At 46.6% G+C, this 10647-nt stretch overlaps 1 protein-coding gene across 3 annotated transcripts in view; it reads right to left on the reverse strand.

Annotated features, from left to right (window-relative positions):
* Window positions 1-10051, reverse strand: part of ADPRH (ADP-ribosylarginine hydrolase) — a 54168-nt gene extending 44117 nt beyond the window's left edge. For 2 of the 3 annotated variants that reach the window (XR_013261852.1, XM_077448417.1), the window contains exon 1: window positions 9893-10051. Coding sequence is in view for 1 of the 3 variants with exons in the window: in XM_077448417.1 (XP_077304543.1) it covers window positions 9893-9931 (39 nt within the window). In the remaining 2 variants the exon portion in view is untranslated. The remainder of the gene's footprint in view (window positions 1-9892) is intronic. The other variant, XM_077448419.1, reaches the window with a different exon arrangement.
* Between the last annotated feature and the right edge of the window lie 596 nt (window positions 10052-10647).

Consider the following 10647-nt stretch of genomic DNA (forward strand, 5'->3'; position numbering starts at 1 on the left):
ATACTTACCTAGGTGGATGCTGCATCCTTCCCCCGCCACCTCTGCACTTAGAGCCGAGCCACCGAACACCACCGATGGCTCGGTTCTCTCACCTCCCTGAGCAGAGAGCTACTGCCTGTCAATCAGCATCTCCCCGCTCTGCTCCTCCACGCTCACTGGATCGCTGAGCTGCGGAGGGGCGGGGAGTTACCATCAGTCCAGGCAGCTGGCAGATCCAGACTTCTGAAGTCGGGATGATGCGGTCTCATGCCAGGCCACGCCCCCCTACAATAAAAGAAAAACACAACGTCATATATAACCCCTTCACTGCCATTGTCATTTACACAGGAATCAGTGCATTTAAATAGCACTGATTGCTGTATAAATGACAATGGTCCCAAAAATGTGTCAAAAATGTCCGATGTGTCTGCCATGTCGCAGTCACAATAAAAATCGCTGATCGCCGCCATTACTAGTAAAAAAAAAAAAAAAAAAAAGATTAATAAAAATGCCATAAAACTATCCCCTATTTTGTAAACGCTATAACTTTTGTGCAAACCAATCAATAATCGCTAATTGCGATTTTTTTTAACCAAAAATATGTAGAAGAATACGTATCGGCCTAAACTGAGGAAAAAAAAGTTTTTATATATATTTTTTGGGGATATTTATTTTAGCAAAAAGTAAAAAATATAGAATTTTTTTCAAAATTGTCGCTATATTTTTGTTTATAGCGCAAGAAATAAAAACCGCAGAGGTGATCAAATACTGCCAAAAGAAAGCTCTATTTGTGGGGAAAAAAAGGACGTCAATCTCGTTTGGGAGCCACGTCGCATGACCGCACAATTGTCAGTTAAAGCGACGCAGTGCCGAATAACAAAAAGAGGCTTGGTCCTTTGGCTGCAAATTGGTCCGGGGCTTAAGTGGTTAAAGTAAAAGTTTACCAGTATTCTGCATTATATCCATGCAAAAAAAGTCTCAGCCTTTAGTACTAGTTTAATATAAAAGATGTATATTCCCCTCCACCCTTCATATAACTTCACCCACACACCACAGATTTGTCCATGGACAGTTGAGGTTTCTGAGCTGAGAGCAGGTTCAATGCACGCTCCCAGCGCAGGGACTGAGCTGTCAAAAAGGCAGCTTCCAGTCTCTAGTAATGATTGGGAGCCTCTGGTCATGTGATCGGGCAGTCCTTTGCACCCCCCAGGACATAAAGACCCAGTTAAAAGGATGCTGGGGATCAATGAGCCTCATTGCACAAAGTAACAATGCCTGCATTTCTTTTGGTCAGCACCGCACACTGAATGTACATTCACAATGTGCTGAATTGCAGCTGCATTGGCTCATACTGTATATATATGCTGGGGCGCCATTCAGAATGAACTGCACACCCACATATAAAGAGTGCATTGTAGTGCTTTTATTATGTGCTACAAAAAGATGTGCAGGGCTGGTCCTGTCATTCATCTGTCCCTCTTCTCCCTTTGTCCAATCACAGAATGCCTTGCATTTTCTAAATCAAATAAAAAGACATATTAGCAATGGGTGAGGGGGAAGTAGGATGAGAGCCTGTGTTTGCTACTCCTGCACTATACAAGATGGCAAATCACAGCAGCAGAGCCCAGAAGATCAAAGCCGATAATAAATCTGTCATGAAGACAATTAAAAGGTTAACATTCCCAATAGCCCTCTGGATGTAGTTTATACAGCTTTAGATATAACCATCCACTTTACCATGGGCCAAAGACATGTTTTTTTTCTCTTCTGGAATTTGACTTTGAGGCCCCATTCTCACCGTTTCATGCTACGCCAGGCGTCGCACGTATGCTCTTTATCGCCCTACACACATAGGCAGCCCAATTATTTTAATGAGCTGCCCTGCGCTCAGCAAAGTAGCTCATGCACTTTTTTTTTTAAAAGCGGAGTTCCACACAAAAACTGAACTTCCGCTTTAAGTGTTGGTGACCCCCTGACATGCCACATTTAGCATATCATTTTTTTTGGGGGGGGGGGGGAACGGGTATCCTGCTTATACAGCCACCCAGCTCCCACTACCTCTCCTGGCACCGCGGCGCCAGAAGGAAGATCACCTCTTCCCTTCCCTCCCTGCAGTCTTCTGGGATACGTCACAGGTCCCAGAAGATTGCTTGGCTATTCAGAGCGTGCATGCGCAGTGCCGACAGTCGGGTGCCCACAATTTGAATGCCGACGCTGCGGAGAGGAGCTAGGCTTTCTGCACCCACATCACTGGACCGTGGGACAAGTGAGTGTCTTATTAAAAGTCAGCAGCTTTTAAATGGGTTGAACTCCGCTTTAAGTATGGAGCTTTGAATGTTTTTTTATTTTATTTTTTATTTTTTTTATGGTGTGTGTCTTTATGCTTTTTTTTTTTTTGCACAACAAATGCATGTCTGCCTGCTGCATCTGGGGTGCCATTAACAAGGAATGACAGCACAAGCACGATATGCATGTTTACAAAATGTTATAGTGTGAAATGTGCGGTGGACGGTACGATACAGAAGGCTGCTGTTCTAAATTTTTCTTCCTATACAAAAATACAATACCATTATCTCAGCCTGTCTACTTGAACAGATGGCAAAAAGCAGGGCTGCTGTCAATACAATGCTCAAGGGATATAACAGAGGCACCACCTTGTTAATAAGTATCATTTAATTCACCAAGCAATAACTTAAAGCATAACTCCAGCAAAAAATAAATAACCCATTAAAAGTCAACATAATAACAACAAAATAAAATGCATTTAGAGCAGTCCCCCGCAGTACTGCTGTTCCACCAGAAGATGGCCTCAGAGGGTAGAATAATGCTGATCATTATTCAGCCAAGGGACTAAGCCTAGGCCAGTGATGGTGAACCTTGGCACCCCAGATGTTTTGGAACTACATTTCCCATGATGCTCACCTACACTGCAGAGTGCATGGGCATCATGGGAAATGTAGTTCCAAAACATCTGGGGTGGATTATGAGGTTCATCATCACTGGCCTAGGCTGTCCTCGAATCCACAATGCAGCACTTGGGGTCTGAGCAGAGAATTATGAGTACCAGGATGATCATATGGTGGTAGGGGCGTTCCATTTAGCATGTATAATTGCCGATGATGACATGCACCGCTTTTATTTCCAGTGACTTTGCAGGGGGCAACTTGAGGTATCCGCGGGCAATGGAGGGTGTCTAGGAAGGTTGAGATCAGGCATGTTCAAACACGAGTTCTCACCCTCCCGAGCTATACTGCTGCAAAGCTGTCAAAGTGCACAGCCAATCATAGGTGATGGAGGCATTCCCTGCCCGCAGCTGCACCTATACATGCCCCCCGCGTATGTGCAGCTTGGCCGTTTTCTTTAACGGCTTCCCAGCAGGATAGGATTGGTGTCAAAGTGCTGAATTTTATATAACTTGTCAGAGTTCAGAAAAAAGGGGGAAGACACTCTGAAGAGCTCAGTGAGGAGAGTTCTGAGAGCTGATTGGAGGAAAAGAACACAACCCCTCCGCACAGCAAACAGGAACAGAGCCGAGGCTGTCAATCTGCTGGGGGTCCCTACCTTGTCACCATTTTTCTCTTGGTGTCAGAAGTGATTCATGCTCATAGCAGAGGAACAAAGCAGCAGACAGAAATGTCACTTAGTGCTCTTAAAGCGGAGGTCCACCCTAAAGTGGACCTTCCGCTCATTGGAATCCTCCCCCCCTCCGGCGCCACAATTGGCACCTTTCAGGGGGGAGGGGGGTGCAGGTACCTGTACAGTACAGGTATCTGCACCCACTTCCGGCGTAGATTCTGCAGAAGGTACGCCCCTTTCCGCAGAATCTACGCCCCTTTCCGAAAGTCCCCCGCTGCCTGCTGGGAAACACACGGATCCCAGAGACAGCGGGGACCATCCTTATTGCGCAGCGCGACTCGCGCATGCGCAGTAGGGAACCGGGAAATGAAGCCGAAAGGCTCCACTTCCTGATTCCCATACCCAAGATGGCGGCGGCAGCACCCGAGAGACGATCGAGAGATCGACTTCGGGTGCCGACATCGCGGGCGCGCTGGGCGGGTAAGTGTCACTATTTTAAGAGTCAGCAGCTGCAGTATTTGTAGCTGCTGGCTTTAAAAAAATTAAAAAAAACGGCAGAACTCCCGGCGGACTCCCGCTTTAATTGAGATAAGTACACACTATAGAAGGATATGCTTTGTTCATATTTTGCATCTGAGGTTTACAACCACTTAAGGTAAAAATGCCCACTATCCATTCTCCCCATCCCTAAACATGTACCTGGCTCCTCTTACCAATCTAGTGCAGTCTCTGGCTCTTCTTGGTCTCACATGAGACACAGGCAGCAGCAGGAAGTATATGTAAGCATTCGTCTCTTCACTCCAATTTCTCTAAGAATAGCGGTGATCTACAGGCCCCCTGGACCAGTATCAACATTTCTTGATGACTTCTCTGCCTGGCTACCCTACTTTCTTTCCTCTGAAATCCCCACAATCATTCTCGGGGACTTCAACATCCCTATTAATAATAACACTTCTGCCCCTTCCAAACTTCTCAGCCTAACCTCCTCCTTTAACCTGAAACAGTGGATCCTACTCACTCCGAAGGCAATATTCTTGACCTCATTTTCTCTCACCTTTGCACTCCATGCAACCTCTCTAACTATCCATTCCCTCTCTCTGATCACCACCTTATTAGTTTCACTCTCTCCCTCTCCTTCACCTCCTCTCCCTCCAACCGCATTAAAGTTACCTGCAGAAACCTACGTCATCTCAACCCTTCTCTTCTCTACTCTGCTATTGACAACCTCTACGACAAAATCTCACCCTATCCTGCACCAACCTAGCCACTTCTGTCTACAACACTTCACTTCTAGCCTCTCTGGACTCACTGGCCCCCCTCACTACACACAGAATCAGGCCCCGACCCCTTCAACCTTGGCAAACAGATGTCACTAGAAGTCTGAAAAAACATAGTCGTGCTCATGAGCGCCTGTGGCGCAAGACCAAGTCTCAGAGAGATTTCAAACAATATAAATCCGCCCTCCAAAAATACAATTCTAGCCTCCTCTCTGCCAAGCAGAACTATTTTATCACTCTCATCAGCAACCTATCATCCCGTCCCCGTCAACTTTTCTCTACTTTCAAATCTCTACTTCGTCCTCCACCGCCTCCACCCGCCAACTCACTCACTGCCCAGGAGATTGCTAATCACTTCAAACAGAAGATTGATACAATTCGCGCGGAGATCTCTACTGTTCTGATACCCTCCACGCTTTACACATCATGCCCACAGGCACAATCATTACTTCCCTCTTTCAACCCCACCACTATAGACGAAGTTGCTACACTACTTGGTAATGTCCACCTTACCACCTGCCCTCTGGATTCTGTTCCCTCACAAATGCTACATTCACCCTCTGGCTCTATGCTACACTCTCTAACTCACATCTTCAATCTCTCCCTCTCTTCTGGCATCTTCCCAAACTCTCTAAAACATGCACTTGTCAAACCCATACTTAAAAAAACCCTCATTGGACCCATCCAATCCTAACAACCTATGCCCCATCTCCTTGCTCCCCCTTTTTATCCAAACTACTCGAACGTCTGGTCTACAACCGACTGAGTGTCCACCTCGCTGATAATAGCCTTCTTGATCCCCTTCAGTCTGGATTTCGTCCTCAACACTCCACAGAAACTGCTCTCCTAAAACTAACAAACGATCTACTAATGGCCAAAACCAATCGACATTATTCTGTACTCCTCATCCTGGACCTCTCTGCTGCCTTTGATACGGTTGACCACCCCCTCCTTCTCAAAAAATTCCACACCTTTGGTCTCCGTGACCGTACTCTACGATGGTTCTCTTCTTACTTATCCAACCGCACCTTTAGCGTTTCTTACAACTCTACTTCCTCCTCTCCTCTTCCTTTCTCTGTTGGGGTCCCCCAAGGTTCTGTTCTTGGACCACTCCTATTTTCAATCTATACCTCTTCCCTGGGTCAACTGATAGCCTCCCACGGCTTCCAATACCACCTCTATGCTGATGACACCCAAATCTATTTCTCTACCCCTCAGCTCACTCCCTCTGTCTCCTCACGTATCACTAATTTACTATCAGATATATCAGTCTGGATGTCACATCACTTCCCCAAAATCAATCTATCGAAAACCGAACTTATAATCTTTCCTCTCCCATATGCCCCTTCCCCTGATCTCACTGTCAAAATTGATGGCACAACCATAAGCCCATCCCCTCACGCCAAGGTTCTAGGTGTAGTCCTGGACTCTGAACTCTCCTTCAAGCAACACATCCAATCACTGTCCAAATCCTGACGCCTCAACCTCCGCAACATCTCCAAAATACGCCCCTTTCTAACCAATGACACAACAAAGCTCTTAATTCACTCGCTGGTCATCTCCCGCCTCGACTACTGCAACTCCCTTCTCATTGGATTACCTCTACATAGTCTATCACCTCTTCAATCCATCATGAATGCCGCTGCCAGACTCATCCACCTTACCAATCGCTCGGTGTCTGCTACTCCTCTCTGTCAATCCCTTCACTGGCTTCCGCTCAGCCAAAGAATTAAATTCAAAATACTAACTACATACAAAGCCATCCACAACTCTGCCCCCAGCTACATCACTAGCTTAGTCTCTAAATACCAACCTACTCGTTCTCTTCGTTCCTCTCAAGACCTCCTGATCTCTAGCTCCCTCATCACCTCCTCCCATACTCGCCTCCAGGACTTTTCCAAAGCCTCTCCAATCCCATGGAATTCCCTACCCCAATCTGTCCGCCTATCTCCTACTTTATTAGCTTTTAGACGATTCCTGAAAACACTTCTCTTCAGAGAAGCCTACCCCACCCACACCTAACTGTATTTTCATTTTCTCCATCAGCTCATCCCCCCACAGTTATTACCTTTTTGTTTCAACTTGACCCTCCCTTCTAGATTGTAAGCTCTAACGAGCAGGGCCCTGTGATCCCTCCTGTATTGATTTGTATTGTAAGTGTACTGTCTGCCCTCATATTGTAAAGCGCTGCGCAAACTGTTGGCGCTATATAAACTCTGTATAATAATAATAATAATAATAATAATATGTGCCTACTGCTGTCCGTCAAATCCCATGAGCAGGGAACTGGGGGTGGTGGTGTGGCTGTGCTGTGTCTAGGGATGCGCACAGCCTGGGTCAGAAGTGCACCTGCATGGGTGCCCCCACAAGACATGACTTGAACAGAACAGCGCTGCGTAAACTGACAGCGCTATATATAGCCTGTATAATAATAATAATTATAACTTTTTAAATTAAATTTAATAAAAAAAAAAATTAAAAATCATTCCCTAGAACCACTTTAATTTCTGCCTAAAAAAACTGCCAGGCTGTGTGTTTTGTACAGTTCCTGGTCTGGGGGAAGGATGCTCTGCCCCCTCTTAAGCACTAACTACATGACTTGTAAGGTGGGGTCCCCACATTCTGCATAGTAAATCTCTGTGTCTTACTGTATAGGAAGTGTCTCTTCTAGCTGGCGGTGCCTCTTGCTTTTAACCACTTAAGCCCCGGACCATTTGGCTGTCCAAAGACCAGAGCGTTTTTTGCGCACTGCGTCGCTTTCACTGACAATTGCGGGGTTGTGCGACATGGCTCCCAAACAAAATTGACGTCCTTTTTTTTCCCACAAATAGTTTTATGGAATTTTTATTGATAATTTTTTTTATACTAATAATGGTGGCGATCAGCGATTTTTATCGTGACTGGGACATTATGGCAGACACATCCGACAACATTTTGGGACCATTGCCATTAATACAGCGATCAGTGCTAAAAAATTGCATTGATTACTGTAAAAATGTCACTGGCAGTGAAGGGACTAACCACTAGGCGGCACTTTAGGGGTTATGTGTGTCCTAGAGAGTGATTCTAACGGTGGGGGGAGGGGCTGTGTGTGACACGACACTGATCACTGCTCCCGATCACAGTCATTAGGCAGAATGGGGAGATGCTTGTTTACATTAGCATCTCCCCGTTCTTCCTCATTGTGAGACGATCGCGGGTGTCCCCGCAGACATCAAGTCCGCAGGACCCGCGATCACGGTCAAGGAGCTCCCAGCGGGCGCGCACCTGCAAACCGCCTCTTAAAGGGCCACGTACATGTACATTAATCTGTCTGTACGTGCCCTTCTGCCACAGTATATCTGCGTGAGGTGGAAGCGGTTAAAGCACACAGCCCTGCTTAATGAGAGCGTCTCGCAAAAAAAAAAAAATTTAAAGTCAGTAGCTCCAAATACTGCAGCTGCTGACTTTTAAAATAAGGACACTCACCTGCACTCGAGGACGGTTCGGCCTCGGGTGCTGCCGCTGCCATCTTCGGTATGGGAATCAGGAAATTAAGCCTTATGGCTTCACTTCCCGGGTTCCCTAGTCGCGCAGTGCAGAGATAATGGTCGGCACTGTCTCTGGGACCCGAAGAGGCATAGACTCCGCCCGGAAGTGGGTGCAAATACCGGTCTTAGACAGATATCTGCACCCCCCTCCCCCCCTGAAAGGTGCCAAATGTGACACCGGAGGGGGGGGGAGGGTTCCGAAAAGCGGAGGTTCAATTTTTGTGTGAACCTCTACTTTAATCTATTTTCCTGGGGCCAACATGGCAGCACACTTGTGGTAGTATGATGCCATGGACGGGCACCAGGAAATGAACATTACAGTCAATATTTGATACAAGTTTCTGTTTGTTTTTTTTAACAGGTCATTCATTTCTATGTACCTCAGCTGAGCTTCCTGTTAGAAGCTGTGGTGTGGGACAGACAACTGCAGACAAATGCTTTGTACACACGGTCGGACATTCCGATGGAAAAGGTCCGATCGGATTATATTGTCAGAAAATCCGATCGTGTGTGGGCTCTATCGGACTTTTTCCGTCAAAATTTAAGCGCAGGATCTCAAATTTTCCGACAAAAAAATCCGATCTGACTTTTTCCGATCATTTGTAGAGAATCCCGATCGGACAGTGCCAGGAATGCTCAGATGAAATTATGAGACCAATGCTATTGGCTACTAGGCTCAACGTAGTCCCGTCGTAACAAACGAACGTCATCACGTTCCGAACGATTGGATTTTCCCACAACCTTGTCTGACCGTGTGTATGCAACACCAGTTTAGGAAAAAACCGACCGTGTGTACAAGGCATAAGAATGGGCTCAAGCACGTTCGGATTGAACCCGCCAGGAAGCCGGCACTGCACACTGCCAATCATATATGCAAGGGTGTCCCGTGATTTGGGACCGTGGGCAGAATGGTGACGATTCCTCCCGTGATCTGGTAGGCCTAGATGTGTACAGAGCCTTAGTATTGGAGGTTCCGGAACTACGTCTCCCGCATTCCTGCTGGAAAAAAAAATCCCTGGGCCTCATCCACAGGACTGTACTACAGCACATGGCTGAGGGCTGTTCTGTTCTGTCCATCCTCAGTGCAGGCAGTCCTATTCATGGCACTGGCTGCTCCCAATGACAGCTGTGCGGGGGTGTCCTGCAAGGCACATGTCACATTGGGAGCTGTGGTGGTGTCCCTATTGACCTGAATGGGACTGACTACACACGGCACACTCAGGCTTGTTCACCCCTGTGGAATGTTTCCATGGCTATGAGAAGGGGGCGTGTCTAAGAAGGGGGTCTCTCCTCCTGATAGGAGCCACACAGAGGAGATACACCCGCCCACCCTGCACAGGCTTTGTATAGAAACACGTGACATCTCTGTACAGGATACCCTCTGTCCATAGGACTCATTCGTGTTCATATCACAAATGTAAAGTTAGTAAGAAGTGATGCCGCCTGTACATACATGGGAGATGCGGCTCTCCGGGTGACACACACACACACACATGAATGGTCTCAGCCGTACAGACAAGCGCCACTCACCATAAGCAGGATACCCGAGATCGCTCTGTTCCTCACCATCTACCTCCATGTACGGTGCATACACTATTTGTCATTATCAGCAGCGCCATCTAGTGACAGCTCCCGGGGAGTGCCCACTAGTACAGGGACCCGGAAGTGATGAGAGAATGGTATGAAGCGTACATTCAGCGTTTGTTTCGTCAGATTAGGCAACCCGTCAGAACGTATAACGGAAGTGACGTTCCGTCGCCGCCTTCTTGCTACACTCCGCACTCCTCCATAGTAAGAATACACTGAGAAGGGGAAAGCGGACATCTTGTTACACCCACTGGAGTTTTGCATTTTACACTTATTTTTAACAGTAAAGTGAGTTTATATAGTGAAATACAGTAGTTAGAACTCCGGCTGACTGGTTTGATGTTGAAGTTTAAAAACTTAAGACTAGCAAATCTTTGAGATGAGCAGGCTTGCCGTTGATTTTAAAATTCAACATCTAAGCAGTCAGACTGAGTTCTAAGTACTGTATTTCACTATATAAACTAATTTTACTGTTACAAATAAGTGTAAAATGCAAAACGCTGGTAGGTGTAACAAAATGTCCGCTTTCCCCTTCTCAGTGTATTCTTACTATGGAGGAGTGTGGGGTGTAGCAAGATGGAGGCAACGGAACGTCACTTCCGTTACACATTCTGACGGGTCCATACCACCCAACAATTTGAGATGGGAATGAGGGACACCTACTAGCAAATGTATGTAGGCATAGGAGACACCTCCTG

Source organism: Lithobates pipiens, unplaced genomic scaffold (assembly GCF_037356315.1).
Source record: "Lithobates pipiens isolate NorthernLeopardFrog02 unplaced genomic scaffold, aLitPip1_a1.2 Scaffold_22, whole genome shotgun sequence".
In the NCBI taxonomy this organism is placed as follows: Eukaryota; Metazoa; Chordata; class Amphibia; order Anura; family Ranidae; genus Lithobates; species Lithobates pipiens.